The 18820-nt window shown below is 34.1% G+C and overlaps 1 protein-coding gene across 7 annotated transcripts; it reads left to right on the plus strand.

Moving 5' to 3' along the window:
* Positions 1-1869: 1869 nt before the first annotated feature.
* TRMT10A (tRNA methyltransferase 10A) lies at positions 1870-18276 on the plus strand. Of its 7 annotated transcripts, none has more exons than XM_036026091.1 (8): positions 1870-1983; positions 7197-7393; positions 8303-8465; positions 9233-9304; positions 11448-11522; positions 13232-13381; positions 15231-15336; positions 16735-18276. In XM_036026091.1, exons 2-8 carry the CDS (start codon positions 7209-7211, stop codon positions 17001-17003), a joined length of 1020 nt encoding a protein of 339 aa, XP_035881984.1. In that variant the 5' UTR covers positions 1870-1983; positions 7197-7208; the 3' UTR covers positions 17004-18276. The 7 variants fall into 7 exon arrangements, with proteins under 7 accessions (XP_035881984.1, XP_035881994.1, XP_028363916.1 ...); XM_028508115.2 differs by lacking the exon at positions 1870-1983 and adding an exon at positions 2213-2439; XM_036026070.1 differs by lacking the exon at positions 1870-1983 and adding an exon at positions 2213-2435.
* Positions 18277-18820: the final 544 nt, after the last annotated feature.

Genomic DNA, 18820 nt, shown 5'->3' on the forward strand with positions numbered 1-18820 from the left:
CATTCCTATAATTGTCCAAATTGTAAGAACACTTAGGGCTTTTCTTTCTTTCTTCTTCCTCCTCCTACCCAAAACTTTTCAGTCATGTGCCAAACTATGACATTTTTACTTCCACTGTTCCCAATATTTTAAATACCTTTCTCTTCTTCATATCTGGAAGACCCCTACTTACTTCCCAAGATGGAGCAAACTTATTAAACTTCTGAAACTGGCTCCTGCATCCAAGAGTAGTTAGTTGCTCCTTTCCATGTACAAGCATCTCAAGTATATTATGTTATATGGTATTTTTGTGTTGCTGGTTCTACCACTAGACTAGGAATTCCTTAAGGATACTAATCATGATTATCTTTGTATCAAGAGTACTAAGTCCAAAAATATATGGAACTCTACATATGTGTCAAAAAGATGAATTTTACAAATCAATGAAAATAAGATTATTTCATGTCATGATTTTACCTTCCTATACCTTTTATATGCTTAGATCTTTGGTCAAAGTCTTTTTTAAATTTTTTTTTATTTTTGCTGGCACTTTTTAGTGCTTGTTTTGGATTGATACTAGAACCATTTCAAATTTTGCACCATGACTATAAAGTTAAGTAGCTTTGTCAAAAGAAAAATTACTGACTCCACTACTACATATGAGTTTTTAAAGTGACTTAAATTTTTTTAAATATCTAAGGAGTCCAGGAGTCCATATAATTCTGAAAAAATATATAATGACTCATAATAACAGATCCCTGAAGAAAAACTGAACAGCTGTTAAAAGATTCGGCACATCACTGTGTCAGCCTGAGTGTAATGACCTACATGTGAAGGGCTAAATATCCAGTTACTAATCCTCCCTCAGCTACTCTTTGCCCGGGTATGGAAGCAGCTGAAAAAAGATGCCCTACTAACAAATCAGAAATGGAGCCAATTAAGAGATCTTTTAGATTTGAGATTAGGAAGAAACAGAGAGTGACTCACGACAGTGTTCAGCTGACAGTTTTTCAAGAAATATTTGAGGTTTGAAGCAATATTAACTTCATTTTTGTAATTAAATTTATTTAATAGATAAATTTCAATTCTTTTAGAAAACTCAAATTCTGAATTTGATTTTTATTCCCTGAAACCTTTAAACATGTTCAAATGTTTTCAAATATCAAGAATAGTTTACTTCAGAATTGTTTCCCTACTGATAACAGTCTTCTTCTTCATTGATTCAAACTTTATTATCTTTAAATTTTACAATAATCACTTGTTAAAAGTAGGACCAAATAAAAAAAAAAAACTAAACACAAAACGACAATCTACGAGATTATGTTTCAGTTCTTTCTGTTGACTTGGTCTCTATATAGCAAAGTTACATAAAATCAAATATTATAAACAATGAAATGTCATCTGACGTTTTGCAAAACAGAATAGGAGAAATAACTTAAAGAATGGAAAGATTTCCAATTGCAAGCTTAAACATTCTAACTTAACTGCCTCTTATTGGAAATTTGACTCACTTTTAAAATTGGATTTTCCATTTGAATTGTGTAAAATCATATTACATTGACAACCTTCTGTACATATTATAGTGTAGGCAAGAGATGCTTTGCCCTCATCTCTAACAAAGAGCCTTTCGTCACTGTTTCGTATTTTTAATTTTCAAGAGTAGGAATGTCTTAAGTCTCCTTCCGACCCAATATCCTCCCAGGAACACCTGAATGAATCACATGTCCACAGGTACACTGGTGCTTCCAAGAGGTAAAACACACATCAATTCCCACTCCAAAAACCATAAGGACTGCTGACTCCGCCCCACACCAACTCCCTCCCCTTATTCCCGTGGCGGGTCTGGAGTTGGCGCAGTTACTTGACGTAGACGAAACAGCCGAAGCCAATATCCCTGCCTCTGGGAGTTGAAGTTTCCGAGGGAGGACTCGTGAACGGCATCAAGACCATTCCAGAAAGACTTTTTTCGCGTGCTCTCGGGTTCCCTGACAACTCCTTGTCTTAGTAAGTCTTCTGGAACTGAGGCTGGCTCTCGCCTACCCTTTGATGTCCTCTGACCACAAAAGAGACGCTCAGCCAGTGCCACTGTCAATGAGCTATAACGGCTTCCGGGGGAGAGGAGAGTGAGGCTGTGGAAGTGGCAGCCGCGACCCAGTTGCCGGAGGAAGTGGCGTCATAGAGTGCGCCCTCTAGGCCCGCCAAGAAGCTCCCTGATTGGCTAGTTTCAGCTTAATCCCGCCTCTCAAGAGCGTCCTCCAGCGCGTGGCCAAGAGGGGAGAGAGGGTCCAGGCTCTGTCCACCCCTGTGGGTTGCCAGCTGTCGATATCTCTTTCGGGGTCGAGATCCAGTCCCTAGTTTGTGAAGAGTGAGTTTCCAGAGAACGAAGGGAGAGGGAAATGTGGAGTCTGAAGGGCCAGGAAACGAGTTACGGTTTTGTCACTTCCTGGCTAGAGACCGTGGGCAAGTCGCTTTACCTCTTTTACTCTATTTATCTCCTTTTGGGGGGCTGACGTTGTTGAGCGCTCGGAAAGATAGCGAACAAAGGGGAAAGGTGCTGCTGTGCTTTTAGCCCTATCGTGGTGAGCTCAGGACGATTTTAAGAAGACCGAATTGTTACCTGATTCCACGGAAATAAAATATTAAGTGTTAAAATTGGGCCATTTTTGTAGAGATATAAAGAGGATAGCAACAGATGATTTTCTCACTTTTTATTTTTTAAATCCTGCGCCTCTCCTTATCCCAGCCCAACCCTCTGCCTGAGGCCTGACAGCTGAACCAAGCGCAGTTTCTACTACTGTAGATTTGGCGGGCGCGGTTTGAAAAATGTGTTCTTTCCCTGTCACTGTCAGATCATTTAATTCCATTCTGCAGTTATATCAAAATTCGTTTGGATTTTTCTGAGAGTCTGTGTCATTATTTATGAAGAATATGTTAGCCCAATCATAAAATCTATGAAAGTTTTTTGTTTTAACTTTGCCCAGTCGCTGATTTTTGATGTGTGTTTTTCCTATTTAAATCTGCTAAGAAGTGGAAATACAAGGAATATTGAAACCCTTCTTTTGTGTGTTCTTCCCACACCAAATGGCCTTAGTCATATTTATCCAGTTTTTAGTTTTATAAGACCACCTGACAACCTATTTATGTGACTAAATGAACCATTTAAAAAATTCGGTGCTAACAAAATTTCACACAAATATTTCTATAATTGTTAAAAATACGGTTCTTAAATATTTGTGGAATGTGGTTAAATGACTGAAAATGTTCTGTGAGAGCGTCACTGCATGTGAGGGAAGAACACAGAACTCTGTGCTGTAGAGCTTAATAAACTGTGGCCAAAACTAAAATAAGAAAGCAAATATATCCAGTAAACATCATACATATTTTATTTAACTTGTAATCGGAACAAGCTAGTGCATAGTGAACTGCTTATTGCATGGCAATACTCAGTGGGAGTTGGTACGTATCCTTGTATGTGAAGAGTGCAGTCTCAAGCCAACATCATTTGTATTGTATTCATGCCTGAAGATATCTAGCTTACTCAAAGCTTCAAAAAATTCACTTACTATAGTGCATTTTCTTAATTGGAGAGAGCTTTAAAAATAATATGACGATGTTGACTAGCTTATGATCTAGCTATGTACTTGACAGGGTTTCTAAGACTTCTTAGGTAGGAAAGGCGAAAGCTCCCCCTAGTGTACTTGAGCTGTAAAATACTGCTATTCGTTGCTTTTTGTAACTTTCATATCATAGAGCCAATTAATGCTTGCAATTTTTGAACCTAATAGAGAACTAGCAAAAAATGCCAGTGATAATGGAAATAGTCTTAAAATATTATTTCCTGTAAATTTTAATTGTGTAAGTTTGCATGTTTAATGGGAAGTTTAGCTTATGTTTTCTCCACGTTGTTTTGGATACACACATTGCTAACTTTAATTTACTATCTCTGGAAAAGAAGTAAAATAAAAGTGATCCTGGGGAATCACAGTAATTACTTTAAAATTTTCTTTTAATCTTTTCAGGTGTACTGAGTTTCCTCTGTTTCTGAGTTCTTAAGTTGAATGTTTATCTTTCAACCTTTATAAAAATTACTGGTAAATACATTCAAGGTTATACTTTTATCTCTGCCATTTTGTCTGTATTTCATTCTGTAATTCAGATCTTTTAACTGCTATGACATACTGTTTTTCACTCTATTTCTGTCTGAATTCTGAGTCAGATTGCCAGCATATCTTCTAATCATTTACCTCTTGGACTCCAGGTAATCTGGAGTTTGTCTAATATATTGAAATTTTTGTTTCCACCCCCAACACTAGGTTGAGGGTTCATGTGAAACTGTCTCCCATCTCCCACCTTCTGTCTTGTGTTACTACTATTCTTCCTACTTTAAAGCCAGGGAGACTCCCAGTTGCCTTTGCATAGCATACCCAGCAGGAACAATGTCTATTCTAGTTCTTGCTTTTGTTTTTGAGAGAGGCTGTATCTTTTTTGTTTTTTCCTTTCTATCTTTTATCTACTATTGTCATGTCTTTCAAGATTGGGAGGCAGGGTGCCTCAAAACTTCTCAGGAAGTCTGTCCCAATTTTTTTATTTAGTAGCATGTGAATTAAACTGGAGCTGTGTTTTTTGTCGTCTTTCAGTGACACAAATCTGAGAGCCTTCCAACAGCAGGACTAAAGCATCATAGCTCTTTTACATTCTTTGGAAACCTTTATTTTCTAAATAAGATCTTGGATTTCTGGGAAGAAGAGTTACATCTGGGTTTGAATCATAACTCCATTACTTCATTCATCTATTCATCCAACAAGTACAATATTTTAAGGACCTACTTTGTGCTAAATTTGTTCTAGGTGCCTTGTTTCTTAGGAATTATTTAGTAGCTTGGTATTTGTAATTAACCTCACTGTGCCTTTTTCCTTTGTAAAGTAGGCATGATACTGACTACTTTATAGTGTTGGTTTTAAGGATTAAATTAGATGCTTTTTTTTGGTTAAGCATGGTAAGGATTAATGTCTGCTATTGTTATTTTAAAAATCCTTTGTAATATATTCACTCATTTATTTATTTCACCAATATATAAGCAAGAAAGTGCCAGGTCCCCTGTTAGTACTGGTACTATAAGGTTGGGCAAAAGCAGATGTCATCCCTGCCCATGTGGAGTTTTCAGTGTAGAATTGAATTTGAGCTGTTATGTCTAGCTGGTGTTCCTTTAAACTAAGGATACTCTGATTAGTGGTTTAAGGAAAACCTGTGAACTCTTACTTGTGTTACTAGATGACTCTTTCTCCTTCATAGTAATTTTGGGACCTAGTTCATGCCAGGGTTTTTGCTGTAGCTCCCAAAGCACATCTTAAAATTTCTTTTCTCGCAGTCAAAATTTGGTAAACTTTCCAAGTTTGCTTAGTTATCCCTGTATGTCCTGTTACAACATTGCACTTTTAAAGAAAGCAAGAATCATATAATAAAACTACTTCTTAAATTATGTTCTGCGAAGGTTTTGTCTTTCCATTTCTGAATTGTGATTTTTCTTCTTTTAGATGTTAGCTTCTCCATACATCTTAGCTATTTCTGTGAAAAGGAAGAATCATACGATTTTCTTTAAAACCAGTTGAACATTTGTATACTTAGTCTTTGGTACGGATAAATAATAAATAACATTTTTTAGCTTTGGTGTTAATAATTTGTTAAAGAGAAATCTCAATATTTCTAGTTATTTTTCCTAATCTGAAGGGAAATCCAGTTCTAAAAAACAGATATAAAGGTGTCTGTGGTTAAATGCAAATAAAGATGTTTGTGGTGGCCCTAAGCACTCCACGAGTGATTACAGATTCAACTTAAGTATTTTGTGTTTTTTTTACCATGACTAAAGTGGAAAATTTATAATTATGAATTTACAATGAAATATATGGAAGGGGGCAACCAGATTTGTTTTTCGCACTATCCCAAATATGTAGATCTGTAGCGTATGTTCTGTCAAAAACCAATTGTGAGTATATTCCCAAATAATGAAAGTAACATTTCCCTCATATTATAACATTAAAGGTGACTTCAAAAAGTGCTTTTCTTCTTTTAAAAAATAATAGTTTTATATTATAAAACAATATGTTTTTATTCTATAAAATTTAGAAAATGCAGAATACCATGGGTATGAATGAAATGTTTGTGCTTTTTAAAACAAAATTGGATATGCTGTATATTTTTTGTTTTGATTTTCTTATTTAGCATCACCATTTTTCTTTATCACTAAATAATTTTGGGAAACATAATTTTTACTGGCTACTTAGTATTCCTAGCCGCTATCATCAATAAACTCTGATTTATTTAATCCCTTTTACTTTCAACAGTAGAGGTAATTTCAAGTAGTTTCCAAATTTTTCATTGTTAAAAATAACACAGCAGTACATGAAATGGTTCTCCTTCCACCCAATCCACTCTTTTGATTTCCATGGTTTCAGTTACCTGCTGTCAACCACAGTCTAATAATGTTAAATGGACAATTCCAGAATTAAACTATTTATAAGTTTTAATTGCACACCGTCTGAGTAGCATGATGAAATCTAAGGCCATCCTGCTTCATCCCACCCAGGTGTGAGTATCCCTTTGTCCAGCATATCCATGCTGTATACTCTGCCCAACATTAGTCACTTAGCCATCTCAGTTATGAGAGAGACCACATTCACATAATTTTTATTAAAGTATGTAGGGATAATTGTTCTACTTTTTATTAGTTATTTTTCATCTCTTTCTGTGCCTAGCTTATAAATTCAACTTTATTATGTATGCATGTATAGGAAAAAACAGTACATGTAGGGTTTAGTATTATCTACCTTTTGGACATCCACTAGGGAATCTTAGAATGTATTCACTGCAGATAAGGGGGGATTACTGCATACCCTTTTGCATTAATTTTATGTATATTTCTGATTCATTAACAAGAATTTATTCTAAGGAAATAAATTACTGAATCGAGGGTATCAACATTTTAAAGCTCTTGAAATCTACATATGTGTAGCCTGCTGGAAAAATTGTGCCACCAATAGCATATGAAAGCACCCCATTTTATCACAAGGCATTTGCCAGTAAATGACATATATTGTCTAAATTTCATTTTTATTCATTTCTGATATAGTTTAATTTTAATCACATCTATTGGCCATTTGTCTTTTCCTTTTTAGTGTGAATCATCTCTGTATGTCAAAAGTTGCTTTTCCATTTTTCAGAGGCATCAAATAATGTCATCTGAAATGATGCCAGCATTTATTGAGACCTCTAATGTTGAAAGAAAGCAAGACTTAAGTGAAGATCAAGAGGAAAGCCAGAAGCCAAGATTAGGTGAAGAGTTTGAACCAATATCTAAACGACAAATGAAGAAGCTAATGAAACAGAAACAGTGGGAAGAACAACGAGAACTCCGCAAGTATGTTTCAAAATGCATATATTCTACCCCTATTCAGAAATAATGGAATGTTGGACCTGTCACAGTCCTTTTACACATTAAAAGTAATTGTGTTAATTAAAATTGGGGCTATGCATGTTGTTAACTAACACTGTCAGTTGGCTGTTAAAGCTGTATGTTTTGAATTGTGTTTTTAGCAGTGCTTATGAATTTACACTGCACACTTTTCTCACCCAAAACCTATTGTGTAGCAGCACAGTTTCTGAAATAACTGACTTAGGAAAGGGATATAATTAGCATCCACGTCCTAGATATGGAACAAAAATAACCACCTCAGAGAGATCAAATTTGGGCGTAACATTGATTTTGCTAGAAGAACTATTGCAGGTTTTGTTGAGAACTATTGCAGGTATAGTTGGGCTGAAACTGTTATTGTACCTAGAATGCCAAAATTTACTGGGAGAAAATAAACTATAATTGATGCAGATTAGAGAAACAGTATGAGATTTTTTTTCCCACTCATAGTTTTACTTTGCTTTTTTCCTACATCATGTAAATGTTGCTTGAAAATCATGTAGGGGAAGAATTATAACAGTAAATTTACCAAAATTCTCAAAATGAGTATTGATATTTATCAAGTTTTCTTAGTAGAGTATGATACCAATAATAAATGAATTTATTAGTAGTATAGTTAGGATTTGTGTAAAAAGCATTACATTGTTTTTGAAAACTCATTTTCTTCCTTTCTAAAACTTAGATGCACGTGTAAAATTGCTGATATTTGACCAATTTTGATCCATATAAGTGACAATTTCATATGGCTCAGCCTGCTGATTTAAAAAAAGTAATTGTTTCTTTGTCTATATAGAATAGTCTTGTAAATATCTGAATATATAAATAACAAAAAGTTATTTCAATTACTAACTTTAGACAAAAGCGGAAGGAAAAACGCAAGAGAAAGCAGTTAGAGCGACAATGTCAACTGGAATCAAACTCAGATGGAAATGATAGAAAACGTGTTCGAAGAGGTGTTGTTCACAGCACACTTCGTCTTATCATTGACTGCAGTTTTGACAGCTTGATGATATTAAAGGTATCATGAACCATTGTCAGAAAAATTGTGTAGGTAAACTGTGCTAAATAATTCTTGCTTTAATATGTAGTATCACTTTGATATAAATTTGGATGCTGAAATGAATCTTAAATCAAGTTTTTCATACTCTGCCCCCTAAGTTAAACTAGCTAATGAATTCCTTTTATGTATGTGTATATGTATATGTATTGATAGGAGAGACAAATACCATGGGTAGATTGTAAAACTCAATAACTGCATATTAATCATAAAGATCTGTGAGTGTTTCTTTGCCCTAATCAAAATTAAGAAAATAAGGAATATGATGGTCTTAATTGAATTATTTCTTATTTAATAGTCTGAGAAATCTGGCTATTTAAATAATGCTAGTGCAAAGAACATGCTTTAATTACTTTCCAATCCATTGATAAGTTATGAAAATAGTAATAGTATGGCTCTAAGAGTTTTTCTCCTTTGGTTGACTTTTAAGAAGAGTAAATGTTTTCATGAACTAGCATTTTAAGTGGATACAAAATATGAGATAATGGGTTACTTTCAGAGTATTGACTTACAGTGATAAGTATTTACTTTCAGAGTATTGACTTATAGAGATTTTTTTGTAAGTTATATAAGGAAATTGAAGGGAAATGATCAGAAAGGACTTGTATTTCAAAAGGAAAAAATGTACCTGTCTAGTCATCCCTTATACTTACTCTATTTCACTAAGATTGTGGAGTGGCCATAGATGATTTTGAAAAAGCTGCTTTAAAATTTGTACTCTTGTATAGGACATTAAGAAACTTCATAAGCAGATTCAACGATGTTATGCAGAAAATCGACGAGCACTGCATCCTGTGCAGGTATGTTTGAAAGATTTTAAAACAAACTCCAGTTTCCTTTCTTATATTTTTCTTGGGGAGAGGCCTGAATAATCCCCACTCCTTTATAAGTGTCTTACAGATAATCCCTTAGACAACAAAATGCCTATTTGAACCATGTTTTATTTTTCTGCAAAAATAAAGTAAGATATTTTAAACATTTTTTTCACATGTCATTCTCAGCCACACTGCCTGGTCATCATCAGTCTTGTACACATTGACCTGCTCCTTGCTGTGTAGTTGAACATCTTCGTTAAAGGGTACACATCTATTTTCATACCCATTTCTTAGGTCTCATTCTTTCCCTTCTGGGGAATAGGAGGAACTGATGTGTGCTTTGCTGTTAGTAGGTTTATTCTACTTAGAAGATTTTGAGTTACTGGTAATTTTGAAAAATACTTCCTTAGCTAGATTGAGAGAGTGCTTTGAGACTAGTTGCCTACTATTAAGGAAACATAAGGGACATAAAGGAAAGAATAAACAAATGGGATCTCATCAGAATAAAAAGCTTCTGCATGGCTAAAGAAAACAGTATTAAAATAAAAAGGACCAACTGTATGGAAAAACATATTTGCCAATGATACCTCAGACAAGAGTTTAATCTCCAAAATATGTAAAGAACTTACATGACTCCACTGTAAGAAAACAAGCAACCCAATTAAAAAATGGGCAAAGGACTTGAACAGACACATCTCCAAAGAGGACACACAGAGGATCCAGAGACACATGAAAAGATGCTCAATATCACTAGCTATCAGAGAGATGCAAATTAAAACCACAATGAGATACCACTTCACTTTGGTCAGAATGGCCATCATAAACAGCAACAAACAACAAGTGTTGGAGAGGTTGTGGAGAAAAGGAGACCCTAGTGGACTGTTGGTGGGGTTGCAGACTGGTACAACCACTATGGAAAACAGAATGGAACTTCTCAGAAAACTAAAAATGGATCTGCCTTTTGACCCAGAAATTCCACTGCTGGGATTATATCTCCTAAGAACCCTGAAACACCAGTCCAAAAGAACCTATGCACCCCAATGTTCATAGCAGCACAATTTACAATAGCTAAATGCTGGAAGCAACCTAGGTGCCCATCAGTAAATGAATGGATCAAAAAACTAGGGTACATTTATACGATGGAATTCTATGCAGCAGAAAGAAGAAGGAGCTCCTACTCTTTGCAACAGCATGGATGGAACTGGAAAACATTATGCTAAACAAAATAAGCCAGGTGGTGAAAGAGAAATACCATTTGATCTCACCTTTAACATGAACCTAAACAACAAAACAAACAAACAAGCAAAAGATAGCCAAAGACACTGAAATAGAGAACAGGCTGACAGTGACCAGAGGGGAGAGGAGAGGGAATTTCAGGGGAAAGGGGGAAGGGTTTACAGGAACAAATATAAAGGACACATGGACAAAAACTAGGGGGCTGGAAATGGAAGGGAGGTGGGGAGGTTATGGGTGGGTAGGCTGGGATGAGAGTAAAGGACAGAAAACTGTACTTGAACAATGATCAAAATAAAATTAAAAAAATAAAACATTTCAAATAAAAAGCTAAAAATAGGAAAAAAAGTTGCCTGCTGTCGGAATTTTAGGTGATGTAATAATTAACATCGGCTCACTGACATTGAGAACTGGGAATTCTTTTTTGGTTCGATACTTGGTTTTTATGAAGTGATAATAATTTTATATTTTTGCATTTTATATTCTCACTCTTGCTTAGACTTGAAATAGATGTCAGGTTTCAGAATCAAAGAATTCCAAAGACTTGGGACTATTAAAAAAATACCAGTGGTGGTAAAAGAAAGGGAATGGAAAGTTGATATGGAAGCGGGGAGTTTATAGAAAAGTGATCATTAAGGGAAAGGCACATTATGCTTGAAAAATGGGGTGAAAATGTAGATGGAATAAGGAAGTTAGCAGGTTATGGAATGCGCAAAACATGTCATTTTTACCAAAAATTTATTCTTGTGTGTTGGAAGCATGCTACAAATTTATTTTTTTCTAGAATGAAAATATTTTGTTCTATTGATGATCAGATTAGTGTATGAGGGAATAAAATGTTGTACTTCAATAGTCATTTTCTCTCTCATTCTATGCCTATAAATTTGTCTATCAGTTTTATTTGACAAGCCATGGAGGCCAGTTGAAAAAGAACATGGATGAAAATGACAAAGGATGGGTCAACTGGAAGGTAATTACAGTCGATTAACTTTCACACAATTCCAAGTACTTTTAAGCTTAAAGGTCTCCATTTTTTACCTAAGTTCTACAAAATGTCAATAAGTAGAAGAGAGCAGTCTCCGAACCCTGTGAATCAGTGTACCTAAGTTGAAGGGTACTAATCGGAGAAGCTACAGAGACAGATGTCTGTCTCTACTTGCTCTCATTAAATCTCACTTGCTATTTTGCCTCCAACTTTAAAACATTTTTTTAAAAGGAACAAATTTAAAGGTCTTTATTTAGTCTCTACCCAGTAAACTGGCTATGCATTATATATGAGTGAAGTTCCTCTAAAATTTGAAAATGGACTTGCATCGATCCTTCTAAGTTTGTGTTCTCATGTCCACATGCTGGTATTGAACTCTTTCTCAAAGCCATTTCTGACCATCACAAACTTTCCCTCCCACACACACAAATCTCATAATGCCTGCAGTTATTTTTATTAATAGCCTAGAGTGCGGAACATTTTTAAAGGCTTTTTAAAGGTATAAAGTACAACATATTTACCAAGTTTTATGATTGTGCCTAATTTCCTAAGAATAACAAGTAATAGTAACAACTTTGAGTGGGCATACTTTCCGTTATTTTGTGGCTTATTATATTTATTATTTATACCACCAGCTTTCCAGAGAGACATAAGTTCACTGGTTTCTAATTTCAGTACCCTCTCAGGGCCCTTATTAAACATAGGGGCCAAATTATAATATAACATTTTTCAGAAAACTGGCTGTTTATTTATCAATAGGTTATATGTTTTAGGTGAGACAAGTCCTACTTTATTTCTTATTTCTTTAACAATTATTGGTTAAGTCCTGACCATTGTGGCTCAGTTGATTGGGTGATGTCCTGCAAAGCAAAAGGCTGCCCATTTGATTTCTGGTCAGGGCACATGCCCGGGTAGTGGGTTCGTCCCCGGTCAGGGTGTGTACCAGGGGCAACCCATTGGTTTCTCTATCACATCAATGTTTCTCTCCCTCTCTTTCTCCCACCCTTCCCCACATGCTAAAATTAAATAAATAAAATCTTAAAAAATTACTGGTTAAATGTCATCTGAGCCTCATAATATATTTTCTTTTATTCTATCAGTATAGTTTACAAAAGTCTGCCCATTGTTAAGTTTTTTACCTGTGACCTAAAAATTTTGGTGAAGATGATTTCAAATATGTATCTTTATAGAAATAGGTATATGGAATTTATTAAATCTATAAGCCATTTCCTTTTGATGATCATGTAGATGGAGGGGAAGTAACTGGAGAAGGCATTCTTGGGCTAGAAAACCATGTGAGCAAATATGTGACAAAGTGTGTTTGTTTTGTTGGAACAAAGTTAGAAAGGGTGGGTTAAGTGCCATATTCAGAAAAGAGTTACTAAGTTAAGGAGTTTTAATTTCATCCTACAGGTAAAGATAAAACATTGAAATTGGTGTTTTTAGAAAATGAGTCTGTCATTAGCATATGGAAGTAAATTGGAAGGATCTGAGGTGGGAGACCAAAATAGCATTTGAAGCCCACTTAATTAATTAAGGTGTGAGGTGATAGGAGTTAAAGTAGAAGGTTATAAATAGTACATTGTAACAACATTCTTTCATACTTCCTTTAATATGATTCACTTCCTCTCAAAATGATTATAGCCAATTTTCACAAAATTCTATTAGTAATATCTTCCCCTTGTGTCTTAAAGGATATTCACATTAAACCAGAGCACTATAGTGAATTCATAAAGAAAGAAGACCTGATATATCTTACATCAGATTCCCCTAATGTACTGAAGGAATTAGATGAATCAAAGGCTTATGTGATTGGAGGATTAGTAGATCACAACCATCACAAGGTACTAAGTTTTTAATTTTGCTTTTGCTTGTACGTAAAATTGATATATCAATTTTGTCAATAATAACAATGATACTGTTTGATAGTAGTAATAATACTGATGATAGCTGATCTCTGTTGAGTGCCTGCTATAATGCAGTCACTTTTCTGGCTAAGCAAAGCACTTCACATAAGGTGGGGCAAAATTAGATGTTCAGTTGTTCATATGGAAAATAATACAATAATTAATAATAATATGAGAATACACTGTGTTTCATGTAATCACAACTATAAATCTACTTTCGCTTCACCTGTATATCAGTATGCTTAATCCTCACTGTAAACCAGTGAGGTCAGTGCTATTATTATCTCCATTTTACAGCTGAGGAACTGAAGGCCTAGAGAACTTAAGTCTAAAATCAGTTGTAGTAGGTGGGAAAGCAGATACTTGAAACCAGGCAGCTTGTTCTGCTTAAACAGTTTGCTGTGTGGATAGAAGATGCTGCTGCTAATCAATTTCTTGGCCACTGGTAAAATTTATAACAAAACTGATAAATTTATATTTTAAATATGTGGTATTCATGTGATATATTTTCTGTTCTCTTATATTTCTACTTTTGTCTCTTTCTACCTCCTTATCCTCATTCGAATGAAAAGCTACAGAAATGGCCTTTCTAACAGAAAACAACATTTTGTACTTTGTCAGCTTCTTTGCAATATGCTAAATTCAACCCAACTAAAGAAAAAACATGTTTACTAAGTGTCTGAGGAAGTACTGTCAGCAAAACAATATAAATTTGTTATTCTTGTGTAGAACCACTGTGCAGTAGAACTCTCCAGTGTTAGAAATGTTTATATCATTCTGTCCAGTGTGGTAGCCCAATGGCTATTGAGCGCATGAAATGGATACAATATAATTGAGAAACAGAATTTTTGAAAATTGTAATCAGTTTAAATTTAAGTAGTCACATGTGGCTATAATTGGACAGCGAATCTCTATAGCGTCAGAGGGAATTTTATCAGAATGATGTTTAGCTTTTTAAATTATTTTCTTAGTGGAAAATTCTATTTTGTTATTTATATAGAACCAAATTTTATCTTTCATGTTGTTTATGTCTTTGAACTAAAACAATTTTGTTTTCAGAAGCATCCACATCAATCATCATTAATTATTTGTCCTTAAAATACACAAACTACTGATGGAGAAATTTAGTTCTTTTTTCTCCTGTCCTGTACTCTGTCTTCTGGCTATTTCAATTCTGATTAGACCCAGGCTTTAAAAGTTTTAATTTTGAGAAGAGAAAATTCTTCATATTCACTAATCTTTTAATTGATAGAAAGGGAAAAACATAACTTATAGGCAATTTAAATTTTTTTTCAGTTCAGCTTTTCATAGAATGTTTTTGTCATATCTCCCTCTTAGTGTTATATAATTGAAACATAGTTTAATCTGCGCATCTTTTGCATTCATGGGAAGAGTGATGGTGCTCCTCCAGGAATTCAGTTTGAGTATTTGAAACTAAGAGAAAGGCAGTGTTGAACAGTGAACAAGTATTTGAGTCAGGAGGCATGGACCAAGTTTTTCCTATGGTTCTGCCACTGAAGGACTTTGTGACAGAGGGAGGGAACATGTCTTTGGTTTCCTCATTTGTAAACTGTTTAAAACAAGTGCCCTAAACATCCCGACTGTCTTATTGTCAAGAGAATATTTCCAAATTAGCAGTTAAATATATATACACACACAAACACACACATACTTCAGATAATATTCTCTGAATTAAAGTCTTTCCTAAAAATTACTGATTCTGTCGTAGACTTTAAGTTAAAATAACCTAATGTTCTAGTCCCAAGTTACAGTGTCTTTGTTTTAGGGACTCACATATAAACAAGCATCAGATCATGGAATTGACCATGCACAGCTTCCCCTTGGAAATTTTGTGAAGATGAATAGTAGAAAAGTTTTGGCAATTAATCATGGTAAGCTATAAGGGTATAAACTGAAAATATACCTGAGTAAACACTGAAAAATAACATGTTTACGTTTTGGACATGTATAAAATAATATACCTTGCTGGAGAGAAAATTATAAAATGTAATGGTATATAATTTGAATATAGAAATAATACATGCATATTTTAGAAAATTTCAAAAATGAAGAAAACTGTAAAGAAAAATAAATAAGATATAATTACACTATCCAGAGATACTTGGTCATAACTTCTTGGTATGGTTCCTTCCAGTTCTTTTCCTATGCATATTTATTATTATTCTATTACACAAACTGTTATAAGTCTGGGTGTTTCGCCCCATTTATAATGATACATTTTCACGTAATTAAATTATTGTTAATGATTATGTAATATTTTATCATCTGAATATACAATAATGTAGTCATTCTCCTGTTGATTTTTTTTTGTTTTTATTATTGTAAGTAACATTGTAACATACATTTTTGAACCCTAAGTATTTGCCTGGAGCTTTGCTTCAAACATTTTTTTTTTTTTAGCAGAGCCCTGACCAGTGTAGCTCAGTTGGTCGGGCAGTGTACCACAACACAAAAAAGTCATCAGTTTCAATCCCAGTCAGGGCACATGCCTGGGTTGCAGGCATGTCAGGGAGCTTATGAGAGGCAACCAGTCCTTGTTTCTCTTCTCACATTGATGTTTCTCTCTTTCTTCATCCCTCCCTCCCCTCTCAAAAACAAAAATGTAGTAGAGATTTTTATTGGTACACAACTGTTTCTTGGGCTCTTTTTATGTGCTAAGAACTTTCTCCATAGTAGGCTCTAGGAAATTATAGAAATGAATTTTCTGATTGAAGGACTGAACTTCTAAGACCTTTGATAGATTGTGGAAATTACTTTTCCATAAAGTAATCCAAATTAACCCTTCAGTAGTGTGTTAATGTGAGAGTACTTTAGAGATAGTATTAGATTTTTACCTCTAATGTGAAAAAGAAAAGCGGCCAAGATGCTCCCCAGATGAGTGGCTCTTTGTAGGTAAGATAGAAAAAAATTTAGATTAATCCTAGCCTTTTTTTTCTAGTTTTATGTTTTAGCACATAAAGGATAAAGAAGTGAAGGGGATAAAGAATAGAAAGGAAGCAAAAAGATTCTGTGTCTATCAATTAATATTGACAAGTGATAATGGTAAACTCCTGAATGTTTAAGAACTGAATTGAGGAGGTAACAGGCTTGAGAGCTTTGGGGCAAATTGGCTCTGACAACCAAAAGGAGAAGAAAATGATAAGAACAAAGTAATTATTAGAACATTCTAGCACTCCTAACATAACATAAAAGCAGTGTATTTTAAAATATAGTATACAACATTGTGATGAATTGGGCTAAGAAATGTATACAGTTTGTCTTTGTTTCAGTGTTTGAGATTATTCTGGAATACCTGGAAACAAGAGACTGGCAAGAAGCCTTTTTCACTATTTTACCCCAAAGGAAAGGAGCTGTTCCCACAGACAAAGTGTGTGGGAATTCTTCCCATGACAAGAAGTCTGCCAGAGTTGAAGGTGGATTGGACAGTGATTCCAGTGAGGAAGACACCAGCAGAAATGAACTAGATTCACCACATGAAGAAGAAAAGCAGGATAAAGAAAATAGCACTGAATCTATAGTGAACTCTATACCAAAGTAATGTCAACTGAGTTTTTGTTCGTTTTCTCTTCTTTTTTTTTTTTAAGGAAAAATTAGGAGAAAATGAGGTGCTTCATAGAATACTCAAATTGGAAAAAAATTCATTTTCTCTTCAGTTGAATTTTTAAAACTTTCAGAGCTGATAAAAAGTTCTTGTAAAAAAACACTTTTTGTTTTTGCATAAGATTTACATGTGTAATTTGAAATACTAGTTTTTTAAGCCTCAAATAAGTTTTGAGGATTTTTCTTTAATATTAAACCTTCATTCTCTCATTTACTGGGTTGTATTCTTCAGAATGTGCCTTCTGACCCATTTGTTTTATTATTTAATGTTTTTATCAATGTCTTACTGGTTTATTTCCTACATATTTGTAGAGGCTGATATTCATAAATCTCCTGTAAGTATACCAAAGTGTTCAGTATGTGAGATCCCCTTCTACTTGCAGCTTTCGTATTCAATAACTTCAAAGGAATATAGTGATTTTAGGAAGAAGTATCAGATTGATAAACTCAACAGTTTATTTGTTTGGGACTGTTGACCTGTCTCTCTTCCTCTTTCGATGCCTTTTTGTGGTTCCAAAGCAATCACTGACGAGTTACACTCTTTAATATATTTTCTTTTTTTAAATATATATTTTTAAATTCAAATCATGGTGGTAAATTATTTCCATTACAAAATTTAATTTTTCAGGCTAGATTATTTTAGAAAGCTGTTGAAGGATCAACATAATTTTGTCTTTACCTAAAAAGAAATAGCTCTTAGCAGGTATCTTTTCGTTCCATATATACTTTTATTTTTTAAAAATCTGTTCATTCTTAAAGTTAACTTTATATGTGCATCTCCACCTACTATCATATGAGCAAGTTAATGTAAATGTTTATTTCTGTAAATAACATAAGTGTATGAAAATATGCATATACTACATATATCTGTCCATATCATGTATGCTTCTCAATGATACACAGCATTGAGTTGTCATGTATGTGTATCATTTGAGTGAATGGTTGTGTCCAACAACACTGAGGAATTTGAATTTCACAAAGTACAAAATCTAAAAATATTTGTGTGAGGACATTGGTAAGGTAATATGGGGCTAAATGAGATGTTCTAGTTTTCTACCAGTAACTGTAGAGCAGTAATGTTTAAAGTAAGCAATTGTCCTTTGTCACAACAATAGTAAGATTTCAGAAACCTTCACTGAGTGGATCAAATGAAGTTTCTGTTCTTTTTACTCACTGGCATCTTAAATTATATACACATTTAGTAGAAAGTTTATTGGATTTAGTATAGATGTTCTTTGCCTTACTTTTTGTTGCTTTATTCTTGGTAATCTATTATAGTTATTTATTTAAAGTAAGGTCTGTGAGCAAGCTATGCAAATAAAAATCCCCTACAATTCTAGAAGAACAAAGCTTATGTCTTAAGTTGTATTTTTCAAAGGTTCAGATTTTTCTAAGTAAATAGGGTTTAATTATACCTTTTACTTAAATTATTCCATAGTGAATAGGCACAGTTTAGTTTTGAAAGGTGGGGGAAATCATTACAGGTAGTAAGAGTTTAATTTTCACTAATTATAAAAGCCCTGTATTAGTGTCCTAGAACTACCATAACAACCACAAATCAGGTGGCTTAAAAGCCACAGAAATTTATCCTTTTACAGGTTTAGAGGTTAAAAGTCTAAAATCAAGCTGTAATGGTCACTGAGATGATATATATAAAAAGCAAGAGTTGTCCACAGAGCAAGAACATGTACAAACAGCAATTTTAGAAAAGAAAAAAGAATGGCAGGGATTAGAATTAATGATGGCAGTGGCCTA

Source organism: Phyllostomus discolor, chromosome 1 (assembly GCF_004126475.2).
Source record: "Phyllostomus discolor isolate MPI-MPIP mPhyDis1 chromosome 1, mPhyDis1.pri.v3, whole genome shotgun sequence".
NCBI lineage: Eukaryota > Metazoa > Chordata > Mammalia > Chiroptera > Phyllostomidae > Phyllostomus > Phyllostomus discolor.

Coding starts and splice junctions, on each gene's coding strand:
- TRMT10A (XM_036026070.1), top strand. CDS start 2,376: ATGTGGAGTCTGAAGGGCCAGGAAACGAGTTACGGTTTTGTCACTTCC. Junction 2,436..7,196: donor TCACTTCCTGGCTAGAGACC/GTGGGCAAGTCG, acceptor TCCATTTTTCAG/AGGCATCAAATAATGTCATC. Junction 7,394..8,302: donor GAACAACGAGAACTCCGCAA/GTATGTTTCAAA, acceptor TACTAACTTTAG/ACAAAAGCGGAAGGAAAAAC.